This window comes from Anolis carolinensis, chromosome 2, assembly GCF_035594765.1.
Source record: "Anolis carolinensis isolate JA03-04 chromosome 2, rAnoCar3.1.pri, whole genome shotgun sequence".
In the NCBI taxonomy this organism is placed as follows: domain Eukaryota; kingdom Metazoa; phylum Chordata; class Lepidosauria; order Squamata; family Dactyloidae; genus Anolis; species Anolis carolinensis.
In genome coordinates, this window is record NC_085842.1 from 9,873,606 (window position 1) to 9,899,900 (window position 26,295).

General features: G+C 45.1%; 1 protein-coding gene across 6 annotated transcripts in view; it reads right to left on the reverse strand.

Moving 5' to 3' along the window:
* LOC103277517 (zinc finger protein 501-like) overlaps positions 1–26,295 on the reverse strand; it is a 34,338-nt gene that overhangs the window by 1,349 nt on the left and 6,694 nt on the right. For 3 of the 6 annotated variants that reach the window (XM_062973100.1, XM_062973099.1, XM_062973101.1), the window contains exons 4-5: positions 25,406–25,532; positions 18,313–21,169 (exon numbers count right to left, since the gene is read on the reverse strand). The exons of 1 other annotated variant lie outside the window; for it this stretch is intronic. In XM_062973100.1, coding sequence (XP_062829170.1) covers positions 19,980–21,169; positions 25,406–25,532 — 1,317 coding nt within the window. In that variant the 3' untranslated portion in view covers positions 18,313–19,979. 2 more of the 6 variants (XM_062973103.1, XM_062973102.1) reach the window with 2 other exon arrangements.

Below are 26,295 nucleotides of genomic sequence, written 5' to 3' on the forward strand. Positions count from 1 at the left end.
AGACAGAGGCCCTCCTGGTCAGTCGCTCATCTGATCGGGGTATTGGGTGGCAGCCTGTGCTGGACGGGGTTGCACTCCCCCTGAAATCACAGGTCCGCAGTTTGGGGGTCCTCCTGGACTCAGTGTTGACGCTTGAGGCTCAGGTGTCGGCGGTGGCCGGGAGGGCCTTTGCACAACTCAAACTTGTGCGCCAACTGCGACCATACCTCGTGAAGTCTGACTTGACCACGGTGGTCCATGCCTTAGTTACCTCTAGACTGGACTACTGTAATGCGCTCTACGTGGGGCTTCCCTTGAAGACGGCCCAGAAATTACAACTGGTCCAACGCTCGGGTGCCAGATTAATAACGGGGGCAAGTTACAGGGAGAGATCCACTCCCTTGTTTAAGGAGCTCCACTGGCTGCCGTTCATCTTCCGGTCCCAATTCAAGGTGCAGACCATCATCTATAAAGCCCTAAACGGTTTGGGACCCACCTACCTCCGTGACCGTATCTCCCTCCATAAACCTGCCCGATCTTTACGATCATCCGGGGAGGCCCTTTTATCACCACTGTCTATATCCCAGGCCCGCCTTGTGAGTACAAGGGAGAGGGCCTTTTCTGCTGTGGCCCCCCGACTATGGAACTCACTGCCTACTGAAATCAGGCAAGCTCCCACTTTGTTAGGAAAGACCTGAAAACATGGCTCTTCCGCTGTGCTTTTGGTGAGTAACTTCTGTTATATATTTCTGTGTTACTCCCCCCCCGAACATCTATCCTCTAAACTGCCCCACTCTTATAGGTCCCTGTCCACATTGGAGTACCCCTCTGTCCCTCTCACTCCGGGTTTTATCTTTGTGTTCATGCGGCCTGCTCTTGTTTTACTGTTTCTTGATTTCTTGATGTGATGTCTATTATTATCTATTGTATTATTTTTAATTATGTTATGATATGCTGTTTTATATTTTATTATATTGTATTGCTTTGGGCATGGCCCCATGTTAGCCGCCCCGAGTCCCCGCTGGGGAGATGGTGGCGGGGTATAAATAAAGTTTTATTATTATTATTATTAAACAGAGGCGTTGAACGCGCCCTGTAATTCGCTCCAGTTAGAAGCCTGGCTGCCGAATGTTGTACTAATTGCAATTTCCGGGCCGTCTTCAAAGGCAGCCCCACGTAGAGCGCATTGCAGTAATCCAGTCTAGAGGTAACTAAGGCATGGACCACCCTGGTCAGATCAGACTTCTCGAGGTACGGTCGCAGCTGGCGCACAAGTTTTAATTGTGCAAAGGCCCTCCCGGCCACGGCCGACACCTGGGCCTCAAGCGTCAGCCCCGAATCCAGGAGGACCCCCAAGCTGCAATGGACCTGCGCCTTCAGGGGGAGTGCGACCCCGTCCAGCACAGGTGGCCACCCAATACCCCGATCAGACTTACAACTGACCTGGAGGACCTCTGTCTTGTCGGGATTAAGTCTCAGTTTGTTCACCCTCATCCAGGCCAACACAGCGGCCAGGCACTGATCCAATATCCGAGGGGCTTCCTTGGAGTTTGGTGGAAAGGAGTAGTAGAGTTGGGTGTCATCCGCGTAGAGATGGCACCTCACACCACACTCCCCCTGTCCAGCTCCCTGCGGAGGTCATCCACCAAGGCGACCAGAGCCGTCTCCAGGCCTGAAGCCAGACTGTGATTGGTCCAGAAAATCCGTTGGATAAGCGAGTGTTGGATAAGTGAGACTCTACTGCAGGGGTCCCCAAACTAAGGCCCGGGGGCCACATGCGGCCCTTCGAAGCCATTTATGCGGCCCCCATGGTGGCGGCTCCCTCCTCCTCCTCCACCGAGGAAGACACTTGCGTCTGGTGCGCGCCTTCCAAAGCTTTGCTTGTTTATAATGGTATTTTAATTATTATTTAATTAATTATTAAGGGGTGCTTTTCTAGTGCTTTTGGTGCACAAAGGCAGAAGGGGATTGGACTAAATGGCCCAAGGGGCCTCTTCCAACCCTCTTTATTATTATTATTATTATTATTATTATTATTATTATTATTATTATTATTATTATTGACAGAAGGACACAGCAAATGAGATATATATGCTGGATTTTGTATCACAAAATCACAAGTTGAACACTTCCCAAACAGTTAGGACTGTGCAATTTATTATTATTATGTGATGTATTTTATTATGACACAGCAAACAAGATAGATATGCTGGATTTCTTCTTCTTCTTCTTCTTCTTCTTCTTCTTCTTCTTCTTCTTCTTATTAACAACATTGAGGCTGGGTGGCCATCTGTCAGGGGTGCTTTGCTTGTGCTTTTGGTGCACAAAGGCAGAAGGCGGTTGGACTAAATGGCCCAAGGGGTCTTTTCCAACCCTTTTTCCTTATTATTATTATTACTATTGACAGAAGAACACAGTATAACACAGCAAATGAGATATATATGCTGGATTTCGTATCACAAAATCACAAGTTGAACACTTCCCAAGCAGTTAGGACTATGTGATTTATTATTATTAGTATTATTATTAGTATTATTAACAACATTGAGGCTGGGTGGCCATCTGTCACTGGTGCTTTGCTTGTGCTTTTGGTGCACAAAGGCAGAAGGGGGTTGGACTCAATGGCCCAAGGGCTCTCTTCCAACCCTCTTTATTATTATTATTATTATTATTATTATTATTATTATTATTATTATTATTATTATTATCATTGAGGCTTTATTTGTTCCCGTTTTTTTTTTACTTCAAAATAAGATATGAGCAGTGTGCATGGGAATTTGTTCATAGTTTTTTTTAAAAAACTATAGTCTGGCCCTCCAACGGTCTGAGGGACCGTGAACTGGCCCTCTGTTTAAAAAGTTTGGGGACTTTTTATCCAGCGAGTGTTGGATAAGTGAGACTCTACTGTATATGGCAGTCGTTATAATGAGGGAAGAGGAAACTGCCAGTCCCGTCAGACCTACACTTCAGGTTCTCAAGCGACACTTTAGGAAGCCGGGAAACCTCGCCGAGCGGAGGCGGAGAGAGGAGGCTGCTTCCCCGACACGACCCGTCCACGCAGAGGCGCCTCCCGCTCCTTGGCCTGGCCCCCCCTTCCCCGCTTCAGCAGCCTGCCTGCCATGAGGAGCGGGCCAGGAGAGTCCGGCCCAGAGGCGGGAAGGCGCGGGCGAGTCTGCCTGGAGACGGATGACGCGGCGAGACGAGGCCCATTCCCATTGGCCGATTCCTGGAGTGACCGTTAACAGCAGAAGGGCGGAGGGGGGGTCGGGGCGGGGGCGTTCCTACCCGGAGACCGATGACGCCGCTCTGAGAGGAAGGCGGATTCTCATTGGGCGTTGGGAGGAAAGGAAAGAAGGGGCGTGTCTCTCCGCCTGCCTCTCAGCTTCTCTCGGGCCCCGCCCCTCTGTGGGTCTCCTGCCCGCGGCCGCCATCTTTCTTGAGGGCGGAAGTGCAGCGAGAGGCGGGAAGACTCGGGGTGGGAGGGGCCGGGCGGCGCTCTTTCCTGTCAGCGCCTTCGAGGGAAGGAAGGAAGGAAAGAAGGAAAGAGGAGGCCTTTCGGAGAGAGAGAGAGAGAGAGAGAGGGAGAGGGAGAGGAGGAGGTGAGTGGGGGAGGGATGGGGGGCGCCCCCTCTGCCCTCAGGCCTCCCTCCCTCCCTTCCTTCCTTCCTTCCTTCTTCTCGGCCTTTGGGAGGGAGCGGCCTGTCTGTCTGTCTGTCTGTCCAGGGACTCTGCGGCCTGCTCTCTCCTCTGCGCATGCGTCCTCTCTCTCTCCCCCTCCCCCCCCATCCAGAAGACTGTGACGCGCTCTTGGTGGGGCTGCCCCTGAAGAAGGCTGTTTTCATGTTTGTCTTGTTACGCATTTTCAATGGTATCCTGAGGCTTTCATGCCAAGCTGCTTTGAGTCCCTTTTGGGGAGATCAAGCGGGGTATAAATATCCCAACAAACAACCACGAGCAGTTTTGGTTCTTGGCCAATGGACAGAGCAGTTCAAGCCCAACCTTCACCCTCAGTCTTCAATTCAATGTGGCTTTGTTTTTATAGGCATTCAAGGCGTCAGATGGTGCCCTTGTTGTCAGCCGCCCTCAATGATGTAAATACATCTCTCCCTCAAACGGATATACAGCAGAGTCTCACTTATCCAACAGAAACGGGCCGGCAGAATGTTGGATAAGCGAATATGTTGGATAATAAGGAGGCACTAAGGAAAAGCCTATTAAACATCAAATGAGGTTATGATTTTACAAATGAAGCACCAAAACATCATGTTAGACAACAAATTTGACAGAAAAAGTAGTTCAATACACAGTAATGCTACGTAGTAATTACTGTATTTACAAATTTAGCACCAAAATATCACGATGTATTGAAAACATTGACGACAAAAATGCGTTGGATAATCCAGAATGTTGGATAATGATGTAAATTTAGAGCAACGGGAAGAGCCAGGGAGGCAGTTCCATCTTGTCTCCTGTGCCAAAGTGACAGTGAAGGAGCAGACCTGATCGTTGGTCTAAAAAATGGAAAAGTACTTGGATCGGAGTTAATTATCCCGGAGATTCTGACATCGGATCCTGAGTGGTGGACCCTCTTCTTGGTGGCAGTCTTCACCATCATTAACAACACGGGCATCCTACCAAACCACTGGCAATTTGCCATTATAGTTCCAATCTACAGAAAAGGTGACCCTCCCGATCCTTCCAATTACTGGCCAATTAGCCTTCTATCGGTAATTGGAAAGCTTTGTGCAAAATTCCTATTAATAAAGTTGTAGACCAGGCTGGACCAGAACAAAACCATCAGCCCTGAGCAAACTGGATTCCGTAAGGATAAATCCGCCTTGGATCACTGCTTCGTACTTTCTCAAATACTCCACGTGTTACTGCATTACTCCCAGTTTTTAATCTCTCTTATCTTGACATCCATTGCTTAAACTACTAAAAAGAATCCCCCCAAAAGGTGATCTGTCTTCTATATTATTGTCCATTATTTTGAAATCCAATAGTCCTGTCTTTCTTCTTCGGTCATGTTCTTGTATTTGATCTTGGTTCAATTGCTTGTCTTTTCTTTTCAGTATTTATACCCCACCCTTCTCGCCCCGAAGGGGACTCAGAGCGGCTTACAGAACACGCATACGGCAAACATTCAGTGCCTGATTCTACAATTAACAAGGACAGACAACGCAGACACAGGTAAAAACAACTTTTCCCATCTTATTTTCGGCATCTTGGAGGCTGTGCTCAACACTGGACATGGGGGGAGGGGGGGGGCTGTCACTTCATCTTCCATGTTGAGGAGCTTCTTCCCGATCAGTGTCCTTAAGGGCATCTTTATTACCTCCCCACTGAAAGCAGTACCTATTTATCTACTCACATTTCTGCTTTCGACCTGCTTGGTGGGCAGGTGAGCTGTGGCTATTTAAAATTGAAATAGACTGAACACATTCCAATTCCAATTAACAAGTTAAAAGATGACACGATGTAACAAGTGACACAAGGTAAATGACAATATAACAAAATTTGAAAAATGTTCTGCTCCTGGTTTGAAAGTATTGTTTCCTGTTTTATTGTGCATTCCTTACTTGGAAAGGAGTTGCTCTACTCCGAAAACTTGGTTTTGTGGCTGCCACAAAGGAGTGAGAATTGAATTGGTTGAGACCTGGTGATGAGGAATTTATTGAAAAACCAGAGCAAAATGTGCTACAGCAGGATGTCCCTCCCGCAGAAACCAAGTTTTTGGGTTTGAGAAACTTTTCCCATGTTTTTGTGATGGAATCCATTAGGAAATGGCATTTCTTAAGTTCTTCTTGATTGTTCCTGGCAACTTGCTCCTTTTTAAAGAAAACGGTGGTTTCGTTGTATTTATTACCAAATGAATTTTAGAAGATTATTAGTCAAATCTGTTTGTTAGTAAGTTAGTGTTATACGTACACGAATTAATAGATACCGTTATCCTTCACCCCCCTTTCCCGCTACACAGCCTTTCTATGAACTAATGTCTCTTACATGAGGGGTTTGTCCATACTATTTAAAACAGATATAAAACAATCATCTGGTAAAGCACCACATTTTAAAATCTCATTCTTCTTGATCTCTTGTTCAGCCCATTTTGTCTTTTTTTATCTTCCGATCAGCGTTTTTAGTTCCAACTACTCATCGTTTTTTGGACTTCTCCTTTCTTTAATATCTGCTTTCACTACGTCCTGTTTTCACCATTCAAGAATATAATCTCGCTCATTCTTGTTTAAAGGCATTGTGGTCTCTTTCTTGGCCTTTGTTTCCTGTGCAGCATTCAGCATTTGCTTCAGAGGTCTGAACAACCTGTGCTCCTTGTATACTCCAACTCTTTTTGAAGAGATTTGGTTTGGCCTCTTCTTCTGGCCCCAGATCTCTTCTGTGGTATCTCCCAACTTAATTGGAGGCTTCTCTTGTTCCAGCTATAATAATAATAATAAACAACTTTATTTTTATATCCCGCCCCATCTCCCCGAAGGGACTCGGGGTGGCTCACAACAGGAACAAGCCCGAAACAACAACACAACATATTTGACAGAAACTTAAAACATTCCAACGATACACAAAATAAAATATGGACAATACATTAAAATCCAAGCAGATAAAATCAGAGTAATTAAAAGCAAACCAGTGGGGACAGGTTTCATAAAATGGTGTATCATGGAAATAAGTAACTGCGATAAAGTGCCATACGCTTTTAAAACATAAAGAAGTATTCTAATAACAGCTCTATTGGGCGTATTTATTCAAATGCGCTCCGGAACAACCATGTTTTCAATTCCCGGCGGAAAATGGGCAGGGAAGGAGCTAACCTGATTTCCTTAGGGAGAGAGTTCCAGAGCCACTGCCAAGAAGGCCCTCTCTCTCCCTCGTCCCCACCAGCCGCATTTGAGACAAAGGCAGGAGCGAGAGGAGCGCCTCCCCGGATGACCTTAGTTGACCGTTTTCTGTAACTAGCTCCTGTGATTAATCTGGCTGCTTATCTCTGAATCAACTGAAGTTTCCGAACCGTCTTCAAGGGCAGCCCCACGTAGAGTGCATTGCAGTAATCCAACCTGGAGGTGACTAAGGCGTGGACCACCATGGCCAAGTCAGACTTCACGAGGTACGGTCGCAGCTGGCGCACAAGCTTTAACTGTGCGAAGGCCCTCCGGCCACCGCTGACACCTGAGCATCAAGTGTCAGCGCTGAGTCCAGGAGGACCGCCAAGCTGCAGACCTGCGTCTTAAGGGGGAGTGCGACCCCGTCGAGCGCAGGTCGCACCCTATGCCACGATGGCCGCACGATTGACTTGGAGGACCTCTGTCTTGTCAGGATTAAGTTTCAGCTTATTCACCCTCATCCAGTCCATCACAGCCGCCAGGCATCAGTCAAGGATCTGAGGGGCTTCCTTGGATTTTGGTGGAAAGGAATAGTAGAGTTGAGTGTCATCTGTATAGGGATGGCACCCAACTCCAAAACTCTGGATGACCTCTCCCAGCGGTTTCATGTAGATGTTAAAAAAGTATGGGAGACAGAATAGAACCTTGCGGGACCCCACAGGTCAAAGGCCAGGGGTCCGAGCAGGAGTCTCCCAGCTTCACCAACTGGGAACGGCCCTCCAGGAAGGAGCGGAGCCATTGCAAAGCAACGCCCCCAATACCCATTCCGGAGAGCCGTCCCAGAAGGATACCATGGTCGATGGTATCGAAAGCCGCTGAGATGTCCAAGAGAACCAGCAGGGTCACACTCCACCTGTCAAGTTCTCTGCGGAGGTCATCCACCAAGGCGACCAAAGCCGTCTCCGTACCATGACTGGGTCTGAACCCAGACTGTAATGGATCCAGATAATTGGTCTCTGTCAGGAACCCCTGGAGCTGCGAGGCGACCACCTGCTCCAGAACCTTGCCCAAAAAGGGAAGGTTCGAAATTGGCCGGTAGTTGTTAAGAAATTTGGTCTTCGGACCGAAGTAATCTCTGGGGTTGGTAGGGGGATAAGCGGGCCCTCAGGTACGCCGGCCCCAAACCATGTAAGGCCTTAAAGGTTAGTACCAGTATCTTGAAAGTAATCCGGTACTCAATCGGTAGCCAGTGCAGCTGTTGTAGAATTGGGGTGATATGCCACCTCGCCGGCACCCCGGCAAGAAGACGAGCCGCCGCGTTTTGCACCAGCTTCAGTTTCCGGATCACTGACAGAGGAAGGCCAATGTAGAGGGCTTTACAGTAGCCGAGCCTCAAGATGACCGTCGCCTGGATCACCGTCGCCAGGTCGTTCCTAGAAAGGTAGGGAGCCAGTCGCCTAGCCTGACGTAGATGGAAAAACGCAGATCTGCTCACAGCAGAGACCTGGGCCTCCATTGTGAGCAGAGGGTCCAATAAGACACAAAGACTTTTTACAGAAGATGACGGACGTAGTGTCTCGCCATCCAGGGTAGGCAGCTGCATCTCCCCCCCACCCGGACGGCCCAGCCAAAGGATCTCTGTCTTCGCTGGATTCACCCTCAACCTGCTGGCACGCAACCATCCAGAAACGGCCTCAAGGCACTGATGGAAACTATCGGGTACGGAATCCGGCCGGCCCTCCATCCTCAGAATGTGTGTCATCAGCGTACTGGTGGCACTCGAGCCCAAAGCTCCGCACCAGTCGGGCAAGCGGTCGCATATAGATGTTAAATAATAGAGGAGAGAGAATAGCCCCCTGTGGGACCCCACAAGTTAGCGGAGACCTCTCGGAAACCAGGTGGTGGGTCAATAGATTGTGATCGACTGTATCAAATGCTGCTGTGAGATCCAATAACACAAGCAGCGCTGATCCGCCTTGATCCCTTTGGCAGCGAAGCTGATCTGTGATGGCAACTAGCACAGTCTCCGTCCCGTGCCCCCTACGGAAGCCGGACTGGAAGGGATCAAGTCCGGCTGTGCGATTGAGGAACTGCTGCAACTGTTCCGCTGCTGCCCTCTCAACCACCTTGCCCAGAAACGGAAGATTCGAGACTGGGCGGTAGCTAGGGGGAACCGAACGATCCAAGTCTGGTTTCTTCAGCAGCGGAGATACCATCGCCTCTTTTGAACCCTCTGGAAAAACTCCTTGCTCAAGGGAGCTATTTATTATATTCAACAGAGGTTCACGTAATCCCTCCAGGCAAGATCTTACTAGCCAGGAGGGACACGGATCGAGGGAGCAGGTGGTCGGCCTAGTTGCAGTCATCTGGTGGCACAAGCTATACCTGGTACTACCCAGATGACAGTCAGAAGCATCATCTTTAGCACATAATTTTAGTTCGAGCCACAACATTGTCTCCTGTGCAAAAGCAAACTTTTGCCTTTATTTTTCCTTCATTTACAATGTAATGTCTTCCTGTCCTTGTTGCCTTTCTATGAATCCGCTGCAGTTTGCCAATGTCCTTTCTAAAATGGACTGAACTGAGCAGAACTGGGCAGGAATCATGTCTCCCACCCAAGGGTGCTGTTGGAGTGCAGAAGGATCTGGAGGGCAGCAGGATTCCCACTCACCCTGGGGGTCTGTCCATCTGTCTCCTCTATACCGCCTTCTCTCATGTACTGCTGCTAGGCTGAGTGCCTTCCACCCTGTGCTTCTGCATCGCTATCTCTGTTTTTGTGGCATCAGTGTAGAAGTTTGCATTTTCCTTGGTTTTTCTCTTTGCCTTGGTTCTGCCTGAAGTTACATACCTTTGTGGTATAGGTTTTGTAAGAATGCAGTATGTCAAGGAACTTTGTGGCCTAATGTGCTCTCAGTGTCTCCAGGCGCCTTGCTTTAGAAACGTGGGGCAGGGATCACGCTGCAGGGAAAGAGAGGATCAGGAAAATATCTCTCCCCCAAGTTGGAGGAAGTATTTTTCTCCCAAGACTGATCACTTGGGATAGTCTGTCCATACAGATGGCCACTCAGGTTTTGAGTGGAGATGTGAAGAAGCGGGATCTAGGTAGGAAATGCTTTGCATCGTTAGCCCCTTTCCGTGTTGACCATATTATTAGAGGCCTTCCTTTACCAAGGTTGGATTAGACACAGGATCTTAGGCCGCTATCCCCTTTGCAGGGATTGTTCTTTGTTGGGCAAGTGTTAAAGTGCTTCTCAGCAGGCAACGGGCTCTTACCAGTTGGGCCAGTCTTTCTCCCCTCTTCCCCTGTGATTGCTACAGCACTAGGCTATTGTTCTTCATGTTCAATGAGATCTTTCTGTACTCTGCTCCTAATAAGATTTTCCTCTCATTCGTCTCTCAGGTAACCTCTAAACGAACCTTATGAAGAAAACATTGCCCTTTGTCTTACGTCTGAAATGAAAGTACGCAGGATTAACAAGAACAAGAAATGAATTGGAGAAATTATATTTCAAGCTACATACCTTTGAATGTAAGGAAAGGAAGGATTCTGCTGTAAAAAGAGGGGTTGGTAAAGAGAAAATAAGGCTACAGCAATACAGAGACTGGGAAGAGGAAATGTCCTATTCAGGAGTCCATATCTGTGAACTTCAGGCATAATATTAGAATAATAAATGTTAAAAAATGGAAAATTCATTGTCAAAATCACACACAGGGGAGAAACGACATAATTGTAAGGACTGTGGGAAATGTTTCATTGAGAGAAGTTCTCTTGCTAAACATCAACGAACTCACACAGGAGAGAAGCCATATAAATGTGTGGAATGTGGAAAGAGCTTCAGTCAGAGTGGACATCTACACACCCATCAGAGGACCCACACAAGGGAGAAGCCACATACATGCATGGAATGTGGAAAGAGCTTCAGTAAGAGTGGAAATCTACGCACCCATCAAAGGACTCACACAGGGGAGAAGCCATATAAATGCATGGAATGTGGAAAGAGCTTCAGTCGGAGTGACTATCTACGTTCCCATCAAAGGACGCACACAGGAGAGAAGCCACATACATGCAGGGAATGTGGAAAGAGATTCAGTGAGAGTGGACATCTGCGTATCCATCAAAGGATGCACACAGGAGAGAGGCCACATACATGCATGGAATGTGGAAAGAGCTTCAGTGAGAGTGGAAATCTACGCACCCATCAAAGGACTCACACAGGGGAGAAGCCACATACATGCATGGAATGTGGAAAGAGATTCAGTAAGAGTGGACATCTGCGTATCCATCAAAGGACTCACACAGGAGAGAAGCCACATAAATAGGACAAGTGCAAAGAAGCCAGAATGGTTGTCCAAAGAACTTCTAACGACTATGACTCAAAAGAGACATGAACAGGAAGTGGAAGGGGAAGAAATCACAAAATCATATAACCATAGAGTTGGAAGAGACCTCATGGGACATCTAGTCCAACCCCCTGCCAAGAAGCAGGAAATTCCATTCAAAGCACCCCGGACAGATGGCCATCCAGCCTCTGCTTAAAAGCCTCCAAAGAAGGTTCCACAGCTGAACTGCTCTCACAATGAGGAACTTCTTCCTTATGTTCAGGTGGAATCCCCTTTCCTGTAGTTTGAAGCCATTATTCTGCATCCTAGTTTGCAGAGCAGCAGACAACAAGCTTGCTCCCTCCTCCTTATGGGATTTTGGCCTGCATAAATAGGGGCAGAGTGTCTAGATCCAGGGAAGTCATGGCACCCCTCTATTCTGCCTTGGTCAGACCACTTTACCTGGAATCACACTGTGTCTAATTCTGGGCACTGCAATTGAAAGGAGACGTTGAAAAGCTGGAAGGTGTCCAGAGGAGGGTGACTAAAATGATCAAGGGTCTGGAGAACAAGCCCTATGGGGAGCGGCTTAAAGAGCTGGGCATGTTTAGCCTGCAGAAGAGTAGGCTGAGAGAAGAATGAATAAATGCATGTACAAGTATATATGAAAATATCAATCTGGGTTTGTAAAAGGAAGACAAATGTCACGTTTGATAGGAAGAGTATTAAACAAAATATGTGTGTCTCAAGAGAGGAAGTTAAAAGTGGGGATACTAGCATTAGATATATTTAATGCTTTGATTGTGTAGCATGGCAGATAATAAGTGAGATTATGAATTAATTTGGAATGGGAAGTAGAATAAAAGGATGATTAGAACCATTTTATTTGCTATGGTGATAGAATTATGTGCAAACGCCATCCAAAAAGGTAAGAATGTAGAAGGTGTAGGAATAAAGGAAAAGCAGAAGGTGAGCTTATTTGCTGATGACACATTGTTATTGATTAAATATCTGGGTAGGTCAAATGGATAGGAGAGGGGATCATTGAAAGATATTTGGGAAAACAGTGGGTTTATATTATACAAAGAAAGAAGAAAAAGACTTTATAGAACAGAGCTATACGGGAATTAGAATCAAGAACAAATTAAAATACCTGGGTGTAAGTATAACAAAGGACTTAAAAGAAATAGAAGAGGCAAATGTAGTAGCATTGAGGAAAATAGTTCGAAAAAATTAATACACATCTATCTTGGTTTGGAAAGACAGCAATACTAAAAATGAAAATGCTTCTGAGGATAAACTTTATACTTACATATACCTTATATTTATAATGCCATTTCAGATTACAGAAGAAGAGTTGAATACATTATTTCTTTGCAACATTTCTACCCCACCTTTCTCCACCCCAAAGGAGACTCATTTGGACAAATGATAAATACTGTAATGGCAGTCAAAGAAATTGACTAAACAAATTACAGAACAGATCTCAAAAAGAAGAAGGATTGGCGCTTCCTCATATCAAAAAATATTATAAAGCAAACAGACTGAGATTGGTTATACAAGGAATGATGAAAAGGAGGATGTAGAATAGTTAATAATGGATTCAGGAAAAGCGGAAGAAGAAATTCGGAATATGTTTTAAAATAGTTTATGAGAAAAAAAATAAGGTAAACTGGGAACCCAATGTTGAGTAATGCATTAGAAATATGGAACAAATACAGGAGAAAGTTAATAACAGATGGCTCAATAATAACCCCAATTATAATGGAAAAGACATTTCCAAAAAATAAAAAATATATATGATGGATAAAAAAATTAAGGGGAAAAACTTAGATTAAATAGGGGATTGGCCAAAGGTTGGAATGAAGAAAGAAAAGATTAGGAACATAAAAATTTGAAAGGAATATCCAGTAAAATTTCTAAAATATTAATTGAAAAAAACAAAGCAAAAGTAAAGAATAACACCTTCAAGAAGATTTGGAAAGAAGATATAGGAATGAAAATCAATGAAACAGAGGGGTTACAATTATGGGGACAAAGACACTTGAAAAATATATCCATATGTGTTAAAGAAAATTATTATTTAGTTGATATGGAAATGGTACCTCACACCCATAAGAATAGGAAATATAAATAAAAACTACTCAAACAATTGCTGGAGAGGATGCCAAGAATCGGGAACATACATACATATGTGGTGGCAGTGTCAATATGTCAATAATTTCTGGGGAAAAGTATTAAGAGAGATAGACACAATGAACATTCAAATAGAAAGAAGTCTTAGCATGGCTTTATTCTCATTATATAATAATAAACAGTTGGAAAAAGAGGACAAAGATGCGATAACAAACGCATTAACAATTGCAAGACAGCTTATAGCAAGGAACTGGAAAAGGGAAATAAATATAGAGATAGAAGAATGGTATAAGGAAGTATGGAAACTGGGAAGAAATGATAGGTTGACGTGGAGAGGGATTTAGAAACAAAGTGGTTGTGATGATGTCTGGAGAAAATGTATTGGAAGAGGATTCGAAAAGAAAGACGGAATTACCTCCTCAAGAGAGAATGAAAAGGAATTTTGGACAGATGATAAATAAAAAAAGTGACTTGGGGGAGGGTAAGAAATCTGTATAAGCGTGACAATAACAGTAGATGCCAAATGTTAATGTATTGTAGATTGTACTGAATATTATGTGGCTGCTGTAAAAGGATGTACGATTTTTTTAAAAAAAATAATAATAAATGTATTTGTAATTTGTATAAATATGCATTTGTTTTTCTTTCTTGTCTTTGAATATAAATTATTTTTAAAAACAGATTATGATGTAGCAGCTATAAAAGCCAATGTGATTCCAGGCTGTCCCGATAGGAGGATTCTGTCTATATCCAAGGAAGTCACGGCCTCCTTTCTTCCGCTTTGGTCAGACTCACCTGGAATGACCCTGTCTCCAGGTCTCGGTCCCACAATTCAAGACGGATATTGACAGGTCAGAATATCTCCAGAGACGGGATGTAGAGAAGGGCGGAGAGAGACAGCTGGGTATGTTTCACTTGGAGGAAAGAAGGAAGGGCTTCTCCTCGGCAGGAAGGAAATGTTGGATCCCAAAAGGGTTGGCCGTGGTCAGGATGAGAGGTGGACGAGAGGAAAGGCGTGTCCATGAGACCCCGTGTTGCCTCCTCCTGGAATGGACTCCTAGGACCCTAGAGCCGGAAGAGACCCCCAAGGGCCACCCCGTCCTGCCCCTGCCATGCAGGAAGGCACAATCAAAGCACTCCCGATAGAGAGCCTCTGCAGAGAAGCCTCCAGAGAAGGACACTCCACCACACTCTGAGGCAGCCTAGGCCACTCTCCAACAGCCCTTACTCATTCTTATTGTGTATCTTTGTATATTAAGAGAAGACCTGTAAATAGTTATAAGTAGTGAATAAATCAAGAATAAAACCTCCAAGGACTTTGGATGAAAGTCAGAACTCAAGAGTGTTTATTCAAAGAGACGAACTAGTTTACAAGGCCAGAGCTGTGAAACTGTGACCAGGACTCTGCAGTGTTTTGGGGGTTGGAATCCACTCCTTGCCTATGAGACAGTCTGTCCCATTGTATCGCTGGAGGAGGCCGTGAGAGGACTGAATTCACCTGCCTGTCTAGCAGGGGTCTTGTGTGTGTGTTTTACTCTGCTTCTCCTTTCCTTCCATCACTCATTAACACTGACTAGTTGTGCAGGCCTCACCTACACAACAGAAAGCATTTCCTGAAGGTAAGAGCTGTTCAGTAGTGGAGTCTGCTCCTATCGGGAGTCCATAAGAGTCTCCTTTGGAGGTTTTTAAGCTGAGATGGTATGACCATCTGTTGGGGGTGCTTTGGTGGTTTATTCCTGCGTGGTCTGAAGATGATTAGCCCCTCAGCACACAACCCAAACTGACTGGGAGGAGGAGGAGATGTGTGTTCTTTCGCCATGAAACCACTGATCCCGTGGGTCGTGGAGTCCAGCCCCATTCTCTCCAAGCAGCGTCACCAGCCAGACCATCCTCCGCAGGTCGCTCTCCAGCCCCTTTTTGGGGTCATCCAGAGAGAGGACTCCCTCCCCCCCCCCACTTCTCTAGGCCCTTGCCTTCTTACCCAAATCAGAGATTCACAGAATAGTATATTTGGAAGAGACCACGAGGGCCATCTAGTCCAACCCCCTTCTGCCAGGCAGGAAAAGCAGAATCCCTTGCCAGAATCCCCGCAGGGTTCAGTACTGTCTCCCACGCTGTGTAACATCAACATGAAGCCGTTGGGAGAGATCATCTGAAGTTTTGGAGTTCAATGTCATCTGTACGCAGAGGTCTTCCTTGTCAGTCGCAAGGCCAAACAGGGCACAGGGTCACAGCCTGTGTTGGATGGGTTACCTGTCCAAACGTCTCTCCCCTTATGAACCATCTCGGAGTCTAAGACCGTCTGGAGAGGCCCTGCTCTCAATCCCGCCCTCTTCGCTGGCATGATTGGCAGGGATGAGAGACAGGGCCTTCCTTCTCGGTAGTGGAAAGGATGGGAAGAGAAGAGAAAAAGGAAGGAAGGGCAAGAGAAAAGAAGACAAGGGAAGGGAAGGAAGGAAGGGGAAGAGAAAATAAGGCAAAGGAAAATATGGGAAGAGAAAAGAAGAAGGAAGGGCAAGAGAAAAGAAGACAAAGGAAGGGAAGGAAGGGGAAGAGAAAATAAGGCAAAGGAAAATATGGGAAGAGAAGAGAAAAAGGAAGGAAGGACAAGAGAAAAGAAGACAAAGGAAGGGAAGGAAGGAAGGGGAAGAGAAAATAAGGCAAAGGAAGGGAAGGAAAGAAGGGGAAGAGAAAATAAGGCAAAGGAAAAGATGGGAAGAGAAGAGAAAAAGGAAGGAAGGGCAAGAGAAAAGAAGACAAAGGAAGGGAAGGAAGGAAGGGGAAGAGAAAATAAGGCAAAGGAAAAGATGGGAAGAGAAGAGAAAAAGGAAGGAAGGGCAAGAGAAAAGAAGACAAAGGAAGGGAAGGGAAGGAAGGAAGGGGAAGAGAAAATAAGGCAAATGAAGGGAAGGAAGGAAGGGGAAGAGAAAATAAGGCAAAGGAAAATATGGGAAGAGAAGAGAAAAAGGAAGGAAGGACAAGAGAAAAGAAGACAAGGGAAGGGAAGGAAGGAAGGGGAAGAGAAAATAAGGCAAAGGAAAAGATGGGAAGAGAAGAGAAAAAGGAAGGAAGGACAAGAGAAAAGAAGACAAAGGAAGGGAAGGAAGGAAGGGGAAGAGAAAATAAGGCAAAGGAAAAGATGGGAAGAGAAGAGAAAAAGGAAGGAAGGACAAGAGAAAAGAAGACAAAGGAAGGGAAGGAAGGAAGGGGAAGAGAAAATAAGGCAAAGGAAAAGATGGGAAGAGAAGAGAAAAAGGAAGGGAGGACAAGAGAAAAGAAGGCAAAGGAAGGGAAGGGAAGGAAGGAAGGGGAAGAGAAAAGAAGGCAAAGGAAGGGAAGGGAAGGAAGGAAGGGGAAGAGAAAAGAAGGCAAAGAGAAATATGGGAAGAGAAGAGAAAAAGGAAGGAAGGGCAAGAGAAAAGAAGGCAAAGGAAGAGAAGGGAAGGAAGGAAGGGGAAGAGAAAATAAGGCAAAGGAAAAGATGGGAAGAGAAGAGAAAAAGGAAGGAAGGGCAAGAGCAAAGAAGACAAAGGAAGGGAAGGAAGGAAGGGGAAGAGAAAATAAGGCAAAGGAAAATATGGGAAGAGAAGAGAAAAAGGAAGGAAGGGCAAGAGAAAAGAAGACAAAGGAAGGGAAGGGAAGGAAGGAAGGGGAAGAGAAAATAAGGCAAAGGAAAATATGGGAAGAGAAGAGAAAAAGGAAGGAAGGGCAAGAGAAAAGAAGACAAAGGAAGGGAAGGGAAGGAAGGAAGGGGAAGAGAAAATAAGGCAAAGGAAAAGATGGGAAGAGAAGAGAAAAAGGAAGGAAGGACAAGAGAAAAGAAGACAAGGGAAGGGAAGGAAGGAAGGGGAAGAGAAAATAAGGCAAAGGAAAAGATGGGAAGAGAAGAGAAAAAGGAAGGAAGGACAAGAGAAAAGAAGACAAAGGAAGGGAAGGGAAGGAAGGAAGGGGAAGAGAAAAGAAGACAAAGGAAGGGAAGGAAGGAAGGGGAAGAGAAAATAAGGCAAAGGAAAAGATGGGAAGAGAAGAGAAAAAGGAAGGAAGGACAAGAGAAAAGAAGACAAAGGAAGGGAAGGAAGGAAGGGGAAGAGAAAATAAGGCAAAGGAAAAGATGGGAAGAGAAGAGAAAAAGGAAGGGAGGACAAGAGAAAAGAAGGCAAAGGAAGGGAAGGGAAGGAAGGAAGGGGAAGAGAAAAGAAGGCAAAGGAAGGGAAGGGAAGGAAGGAAGGGGAAGAGAAAAGAAGGCAAAGAGAAATATGGGAAGAGAAGAGAAAAAGGAAGGAAGGACAAGAGAAAAGAAGACAAAGGAAGGGAAGGAAGGAAGGGGAAGAGAAAATAAGGCAAAGGAAAGATGGGAAGAGAAGAGAAAAAGGAAGGAAGGACAAGAGAAAAGAAGACAAGGGAAGGGAAGGAAGGAAGGGGAAGAGAAAATAAGGCAAAGGGAAATATGGGAAGAGAAGAGAAAAAGGAAGGAAGGACAAGAAAAAAGAAGAGAAAGGAAGGGAAGGAAGGAAGGAAGGGGAAGAGAAAATAAGGCAAAGGAAAATATGGGAAGAGAAGAGAAAAAGGAAGGAAGGACAAGACAAAAGAAGACAAAGGAAGAGAAGGGAAGGAAGGAAGGGGAAGAGAAAATGAGGCAAATGAAAATATGGGAAGAGAAGAGAAAAAGGAAGGAAGGACAAGACAAAAGAAGACAAAGGAAGAGAAGGGAAGGAAGGAAGGGGAAGAGAAAATGAGGCAAATGAAAATATGGGAAGAGAAGAGAAAAAGGAAGGAAGGACAAGACAAAAGAAGACAAAGGAAGAGAAGGGAAAGAAGGAAGGGGAAGAGAAAAGACAAAAGGAAGGGAAGGGAAGGAAGGAAGGGCAAGAGAAAATAAGGCAAAGGAAAATATGGGAAGAGAAGAGAAAAAGGAAGGAAGGGCAAGAGAAAAGAAGGGAAGGGAAGGGAAGGAAGGAAGGAAGGGCAAGGGAAAGAGGGCAAAGGGATGGAAGGGAAGAGAAAAGGGGAAGTAAAGAATGGCAAGAGAAAATAATAATGATGATGACGATGATGATGAATCTTTATTTATATCCTGCTTTTCTCCCTCACTGGACCCAAAGCGGCTTACAACATATTAAACTCACATAAACAACAATCAGAGTACATCAATAATATAACCATAATAGGATAAACAGATTAAGGAAAAACAATTACAGTATGCATTCAAGTTCTTGAGGCATCAAATGAGACATATATTGTACTCTACTCAAGTCCATAACATATGATGGGCAAAGGAAAGGAAGGGAAGAGAAAGAAAAAGCAAGGAAAGAAGGCAAGAGAAAAGAAGGCAAAGGAAGGGAAGGGAAGAGAAAGAAAAAGGAAGGAAGGGCAAGAGAAAAGGCAAAGGGAAGGAAGGGAAGAGAAAAGGAAGGAAGGGCAAGAGAAAAGTAGACAAAGGAAGGGAAGGAAGGGAAGAGAAAAGGAAGGAAGGGCAAGAGAAAAGAAGGAAAAGGAAATGAAGTGAAGGGAAGAAAAAAGGAAAGAAGGGCAAGAGAAAAGGCAAAGGGGAGAAAAGGGAGGGAAGAGAAAAAGGATGGAAGAGGAAGAGAAAAGGCAGCAAAGGGCAGGATGGGAAGGGAAGAGAAAAAGGAAGGAATGAAGGGCAAGAGAAAAGAAGGCAAAGGAAGGGACAAGAAGACAAGGATTGAAGGAAAGAAGGAAGAAAGGGGAAGGAAGGGCAAGAGAAAAGAAAGCAAAGGAAGGGAAGCTTAGAAGGCAGACCGTATTTTAGTTCTTGCGAACCACTGGTAGTCCGTGGACCACTGGTTGAGAGCCACTGTCTGAAAGGGAAGGGGCTAACTCTGGATCCCTCCCATAACGGCCATTTACAATATTCAAGCTGACCAGTCCTGACTAAAGAGGAAAACAGAGGATGTGTCTGTAGGGGCACAACGTTCACAAACTGGACATTTAAACCAAGGTGGAAATGGAGCTGGAAACTAAGACCAGAAGAACAAGTGATGGAATCACTTATGGTTTATTTCTTTTCAGACGAGGTGACAAGACTTAACTTAATATTTAACTCTCTGAATGTCAGGATGCAAAAAGATCAGCATTCTCCAAGCTGTTCTTTTCACACCTGACTACAACAAATCGGATAAAGAAGACCATTTGGCTGGGAAGGCTGATTTATGACAGGGTCTGGTCTTCAAACGTGGGAAAGGACAAAAGGAAAGGGAGGTGTGAATGGAGAAGAAGAGACGTGAAGGGAGGAGGGAAGCAACCACCCAATATACTGAGGGGAAAGAGCGGAAGACGGGCAGTAGAAGCTTTGCGGCCATTTTGGCAAGGCGGATTCAATAAAGTTTTCCATGGCTACAAGCTGTGTGAGCCTATCTTTGTCTCCTACACCTTCCAGGAACTGACACTGAAGCAGTGGTCCTCAACCTGTGGGTCCCCGGGTGTTTTGGCCTACAACTCCCAGAAATCCCAGCCAGTTTACCAGCTGTTAGGCTTTACGGAAGTTGAAGGCCAAAACATCTGTGGACCCACAGGTTGAGAACCACTGCTCTGAAGGATTGTCACACAGAGCTTTCTTTCTGCTGCTCCAGAGAACAGACCTCCAACTTACAGGTTCAAATGACAAGAACGGGGACTTCACCAAATCTGACGCAGAACTTCTCAAAGGGTCCTGTTTGAAATCAGACATTTACCCACAATGGCTGTTTTTTAGCCAGTATGTATTCTCTGGTGCCGGTCAAGGGATGAACTCTGAGTAAAACATTTTCCACATTCATGGCATTTATATGGCTTCTCTCCTGTGTGGCTTCTTTTGTGTTTCACCAAGTCTGAACTGGCAGTAAAACATTTCCCACACTCCTGGCATTGGTATGGCTTCTCTCCTGTGTGGAGTCTTTTGTGTTTCACCAAGTCTGAACTGGCAGTAAAACATTTCCCACACTCCTGGCATTGGTATGGCTTCTCTCCTGTGTGGAGTCTTTTGTGGTTCATCAAGTTTGAACTGTCAGCAAAACATTTTCCACACTCCTGGCATTTGTATGGCTTCTCTCCTGTGTGGAGTCTTTTGTGGTTCATCAAGTTTGAACTGTCAGCAAAACATTTCCCACACTCCTGGCATTGGTATGGCTTCTCTCCTGTGTGGAGTCTTTTGTGTTTCACCAAGTCTGAACTGGCAGTAAAACATTTCCCACACTCCTGGCATTTGTATGGCTTCTCTCCTGTGTGGAGTCTTTTGTGGCTCGCCAAGTTTGAGCTGAAAGCAAAACATTTCCCACACTCTTGGCACTGGTATGGCTTCTCTCCTGTGTGGAGTCTTTTGTGCCTCACCAAGGCTGAACTGAAAGCAAAACATTTCCCACACTCCTGGCATTTGTATGGCTTCTCCCTGGTGTGGACTCTTTTGTGCCTCACCAAGGCTGAACTGAAAGCAAAACATTTCCCACACTCCTGGCATTTGTATGGCTTCTCCCTGGTGTGGACTCTTTTGTGGCTCAACAAGGCTGAACTTTCAGCAAAACATTTCCCACACTCCTGACATTGGTGTGGCTTCTCTCCTGTGTGGAGTCTTTTGAGCCTCACCAAGGCTGAACTGGAAGCAAAACACTTCCCACACTCTTGGCATCTGTATTGTTCCTGACCTGTGTGAAATTTCTTGTGTTTCACCACACATTTTGCAGATACTTTCCCTTTAAGATGGCTTTTCCCAACATCGAGTGTCTTGTGAAGCACAAGTGCCATATTTTGGGTAAAACACTGCCCACATACATTGCATTTGTCGGGCCTTTCTCTGGCAGAACCTCCATCTTCTCTGTGGGCTTGCTGGTCTCGACGAAAGGCCCAGTTGTGTCCCAAATGCTTCCTGTACTTGGTGCATACATGGCTCTTCTCCCCGTTATCTACTGTGAAGAAGAACATAAACAATCATTCCTCAGTGTGAGTGATAAGGAAGTGGGATAAGAAGTGGATTGAAATGATCCTTAAAACAATATAGACCTAGAAGAAACAAAGATATGCCTGTTGTCCTTTCCCCTCCCCTTGTTCAGTGAAGATGGACCCTGGTTGTCTGCCTGGAGCCTCTAAGAGAGAGATGAGTAACATACGCTCCAGAGGCTCCCTGTTGCTCAGCCCAGCCCGGTTTTTTATTCCGTCTCCTTCTCTCTGGGGAATGGATGCCTTTTCCCTTCACATCCAAATGCTTGCCTTTTTCTCTAGCTTTAGACTTTACCAACTACCACCCATTTCACCATCCTTCCCTCCTTTTTCTTTCTCTCCCCCAATCCCAGTTCTCTCTTCCCATGCTCCCTTAAGGTTGGATTTTTCCGCTCCAACGTAGAAGATCCCATACCTAATTTCAGAGTAGAGCAGAGTCTCGATGATCCAACATAAACTGGCTGGCAGAACATTGGATAAGTGAAAATGTTGGAGAACAAGGAGGGATGAAGGAAAAGCCTATCAAAGGTCAAATTGCATTATGATTTTACAAATTAAGCACCAAAGATCATGTTCTACAACAAATTGACAGGAAAAGCAGTTCAATACATGGTAACATTATGGAGAAATCACTGTATTTACAAATTTAGCACCAAAACATAGCAATGTATTGAAAGCAGTGACTACAAAAATATTTACTACTAAAAACTTGACTATAAATATAGAATTGCATAAAACAACACTGTTGGAAGTTAAATCCATAAAAAGTTCAGTCTTGTCAAGATTTTTTAAAATCTGTGACCCTTGCCTGCTTTTCCAGCGATTGCCATTTCTCCGCTGCCAAGTCTCGCCATCTTTGCGAGATCAACTTATTCCATTTCTTCTATCCTTGCCGAGAATAGCTTCCTGCAATAGTTCCTTTTGAGCTCTTCCAAAACGCCCTGATCCATCGGTTGGCATATGACGGTTACATTCGGTGGCAGAAACATCGCCTTCATGTCCCCCTCTTGAAGCTCCTCTGCATCAGGGTGCGTCGGGGCATTGTCTAGCAACAAAACCGCTTTCCTGGGCAGGTAAATTTCCTTCAAAAATTCCTCCGTGGAAGGAACAAATTCCTTAGGGCTGGGCTGTAGCACAACTGGTAAATCAACAGCAGTAATAAGATCCACCAACCGAAAGGTGGCCAGTTTGAAGCCCGGTCGGGGGTGAGCGCTCGACCTCCAACCCAGCTCACTGTTTACCTAAGCAGTTCGAAAACAGTTTACAAGCTGTAAATAGAGAAATGAGGTAACGCAAATTGTGGGGGAGGTATTTTAAAACACCATAAAGAACAAGACCAGAAATGCGGTGACCAAGAGGAAGGTGGAAGGAGGAAGTTCTGATGGCTCTTTGTCACAGAGAATGAAGCAACAGCACCCCTGTGACTGAATCTGAGCAGAACATCAGCCTCCAAGGCACCAAAAACCTGGACTTCAAGACTACGTACCTCCTTCTGTTTGTCTTATTCTGTTCTGTCCTGTCTCCAAACAGCATTGAATGGTTGCCGTGTATGTGTATTGTGATCCGCCCTGAGTCCCCTTGGGGAGATAGGATGGAATATAGTTATTATAATAATAATAGTCTTTTGAACATTTCACTGGTCATCAACAAACCTTTTTGATTGTAGTATTTAACAGGAAGAGCATTTTTTGAAACTGTTTTAAAGGCTCTTGGATTTTTGGGCTTCCCAATCATTGCGAGGTCCATTTTGTGGTTTGCTGTAGCACTGCTGCATGCTAACATTGTCAGCCTTTCTTTGCTGTGCTTTTAGCCAGGGGCTGCTGCTTCAGTTCTGGCTGCAAGACTCCTGCTCGGTAAAATTTTGCAATTGAGGCTGGTCTCGTCACAATCAAACATCTGATCACCCGTTAGGCTTTCAGTTTCAACAAAGTCTTGAATTTTTTTCCCCTTGAATTTCTTTCTTGAATGCCTCTATTTCTTGAAAATTTGATGACAGCTTCTCACCACAAACACTTAACTGATGGATTCCATAACGTTTCTTCCACCTGTCGAGCCAATGCTTGCTGTAAAATCTGATTCCCCTTCATTAAATTCTTTTTGAAAACGCAATACCTTTTGCTGTAAAATAGGCCCTGAAATACACACACCTTTGTCTCTCAGCTGCGTAAACCAAACATACAAAGCTTCAATAACTTTTTCATAGTCACATTTTTCATTGTTTTCCTCTCTTTCAGCACACCATCGGTAACTTTGGAGAACACCATTTTTCTATCTGCAATCGATTCCATTTCCATTCTCCTACTGCTACCCGTTCGACACCATAGTTGTTGGCTACCTTCTGCCTTGTCTCTCCTTTGTCCAGGTTTCTGCTCCATGGATCCAACGACCTTCTTTCTCTTTGTCGCCATACTCACGCAGAAGAAAGCACATGCACAGATCAGTGGCCCTCCTGGCAGGTGTCTGGTGCACAGAGAGACCCACTGTATGTTGCTGCCGAGAGAAACAGCCGTGGATCCCGGTGGGAGACAGACTGCGCCGGATGATACATGTCACGCTTACTTCAAACGACCAGCATGAACACAGACCAAAGGTAGCTGTTATCAAAACCAATCTTTATTGAAGAACACACGACTTTGGAAAAGTCGAGAATGACATAATGTTTACACACAATCATTTTTATCACCTTTGCTACAACGTCACACCACACGTAAATATCATCACCAAACCCCACCCCACATATCACATTACTACCACTACAACACCAACTATTCATTAAAGCTGTTTTGATTCTCACTCCAAAAGTTCCCATGCTCCGGTGCCAGGTGTCTGCATGAGCTATCGAGGAGTGCTTGTTGTTATGGCTCCAATTCCAGAGCTTGCAGACTCAGCTCTGGGAATTGGCCCCATGACAATACAGATACACTTCTCCCATCAACTGCCAAATGGGACTCTTACACTTTATGGAAGTTGGCTGTAAATATGAGTTCCAAAGGGATAGATTTGCCTGACAAAGCTGTGAACGTGCAAAACCGTGACAGTAAAGAAAAGGTGGAGAACAATGATGAAGGCAGAAAAGGGAACAAAAAAGGGATGTCTGTAGGACTCGGCCAGATAGAGTGGCATCCACGTAACATCCCACGTGAGAGAGAAGAGACGGCCTCCACACCATCCCAGTTTGGGAGGAAGGACAAGACTGGACCAGAGGAAAGAGCTGCTGATCCATCTGTTGTGATTCAACCCCACGCTGCTCAAGTCTGCAGTCCCCAATGAGAAACAGGGAGCTAGTTTCAGAACAGGCTGGGGGAATCCCTCCCCCTTGTCTCCTGATTGACAGTTGGGATGTATCTATTTGTTCTTTCTCTGTTTCTTTCTCTCTTTCTCTCATTCTGGTTAGTTTTGTAGAATAGTGCAAGATTTCTGACTTTTATATCTCCGTGTGTGCTGTGTGCATTGAGACCTCTCTCTGCTTGTGTCTCAGGAGAGATGTAGGGCTTGGAATTTTTCCCTCCCTTTTAAATCCGAGAAGAGATGGAAACAGAGAGTAGCTCAGACCCAGTCATTGACTATTAAGAAATGTAGTTAGTGTTTTTTGTAAACACTGGGCTGTATGGCCATGTTTTCTGGGCTGTATGGCTATGTTTCAGAAGTATTCTCTCCTGATGTTTGCCTGCATCTATGGCAGGCATCCTCAGAGGTTGTCAGGTATATGGGAAAAACAGATCTATAAACCTCACTAGCCTAATTTCCAATATACCTCCCACCTCTCAGGATACCTGCCATAAATACGGGCGAAACGTTAGGAGAGAGGGGGAACCAGGAAGACAGTTCCATCTTGTCTACTGTGCCATCAGTTGGAGGCCCAACTGATGCTCTGGGGCCCTCCCCCTAGTAACATGCTATGCTAATAATATAATATTTATTACATATATATAGTGTATATAATGTACAATATAAAATACAGTAATATATAATATATTTGAGAGAGGGGGAATATGCTTTGACTCCAGTTATGGTAATCTTCCCACTTGAGTCTGAATTGGCACTAATGTTATATTATTATTATTATTATTGTTGTTGTTGTTGTTGTTACTCTTATGTCACATATTTCTGACATAAGCCCTGCCTTACAGACCCTTAGTGACTGTGATGATTTAGGATAATACTGCCTTTTGAAACAGAAATCCCCATCAGTGAGGGAGCCTTACCGAGAGAGTCCACAATCCCATTCATCTCCTTCATGACCTGCTTGTGCAAGGCTTTCTGGTCCGGATTCAGGAGAACCCACTCCTCCAGGGAGAAATCCACAGCCACGTCCTCAAAGGCGATTGGGCCCTGGCGGAAGAAGAAAAGATTCCCTTCTCACATGGGAGCGATCAAGAAAAAGAATAACAAGAAATTCTTTAAAGTAGATTTACATTCCTGTTGGTTGTTTGACAGGGAAAGGGCCAAGGTCTCCATGCCACAGTTGTAAGCTTTGTAGAGATGACGGGTTGGTCAGTCAGAACCATTTCTTAATTGATACGTAGAATCAGAAATGGAATCTGAGCATGTTCCAGCCTTTATTGTGGTGCCCAGAACTGGACACAGTGTTGTTCCAGGTGAGGTCTCCCCAAAGCAGAAAGAAGGACACAATATTCCTTAGGATGGAGCCCAAAATCCCATTGTCTTTTCATCTGCTGCCTCACATTGTTGGCTCATGTTCCACTTGTAGTCCTCTAACACTCCAAGATCCCATCATATGAATGACTGTCAAGCCAGGTGTCGCCCACCCTGTACCTGTGCATGGCATTTCTCTCCTGCCTAAGTGTACTACTCTACATATATTCTTGTTGACATTAAGTGGGTTAGTTTTGGCCCAGCTCTCCACCATGTTAAGGCCAGAATTTTGAATTCTGATCCTATCTTCTAGACTGTCAGCTATACCTGCTAATTTGGTGTCATCTGAAAACCTGATACGCATGTTGAGCAGTACTGGGCCCAGGACAGAACCCTGCGACACTCCACCCTTTGTCGCTCAAACCATTACAAATCCACCGAACAGGAGTATTATCCAGCCCACTTTTTACTAGTTGTTTGTGAAACCATGGGGTCTTAC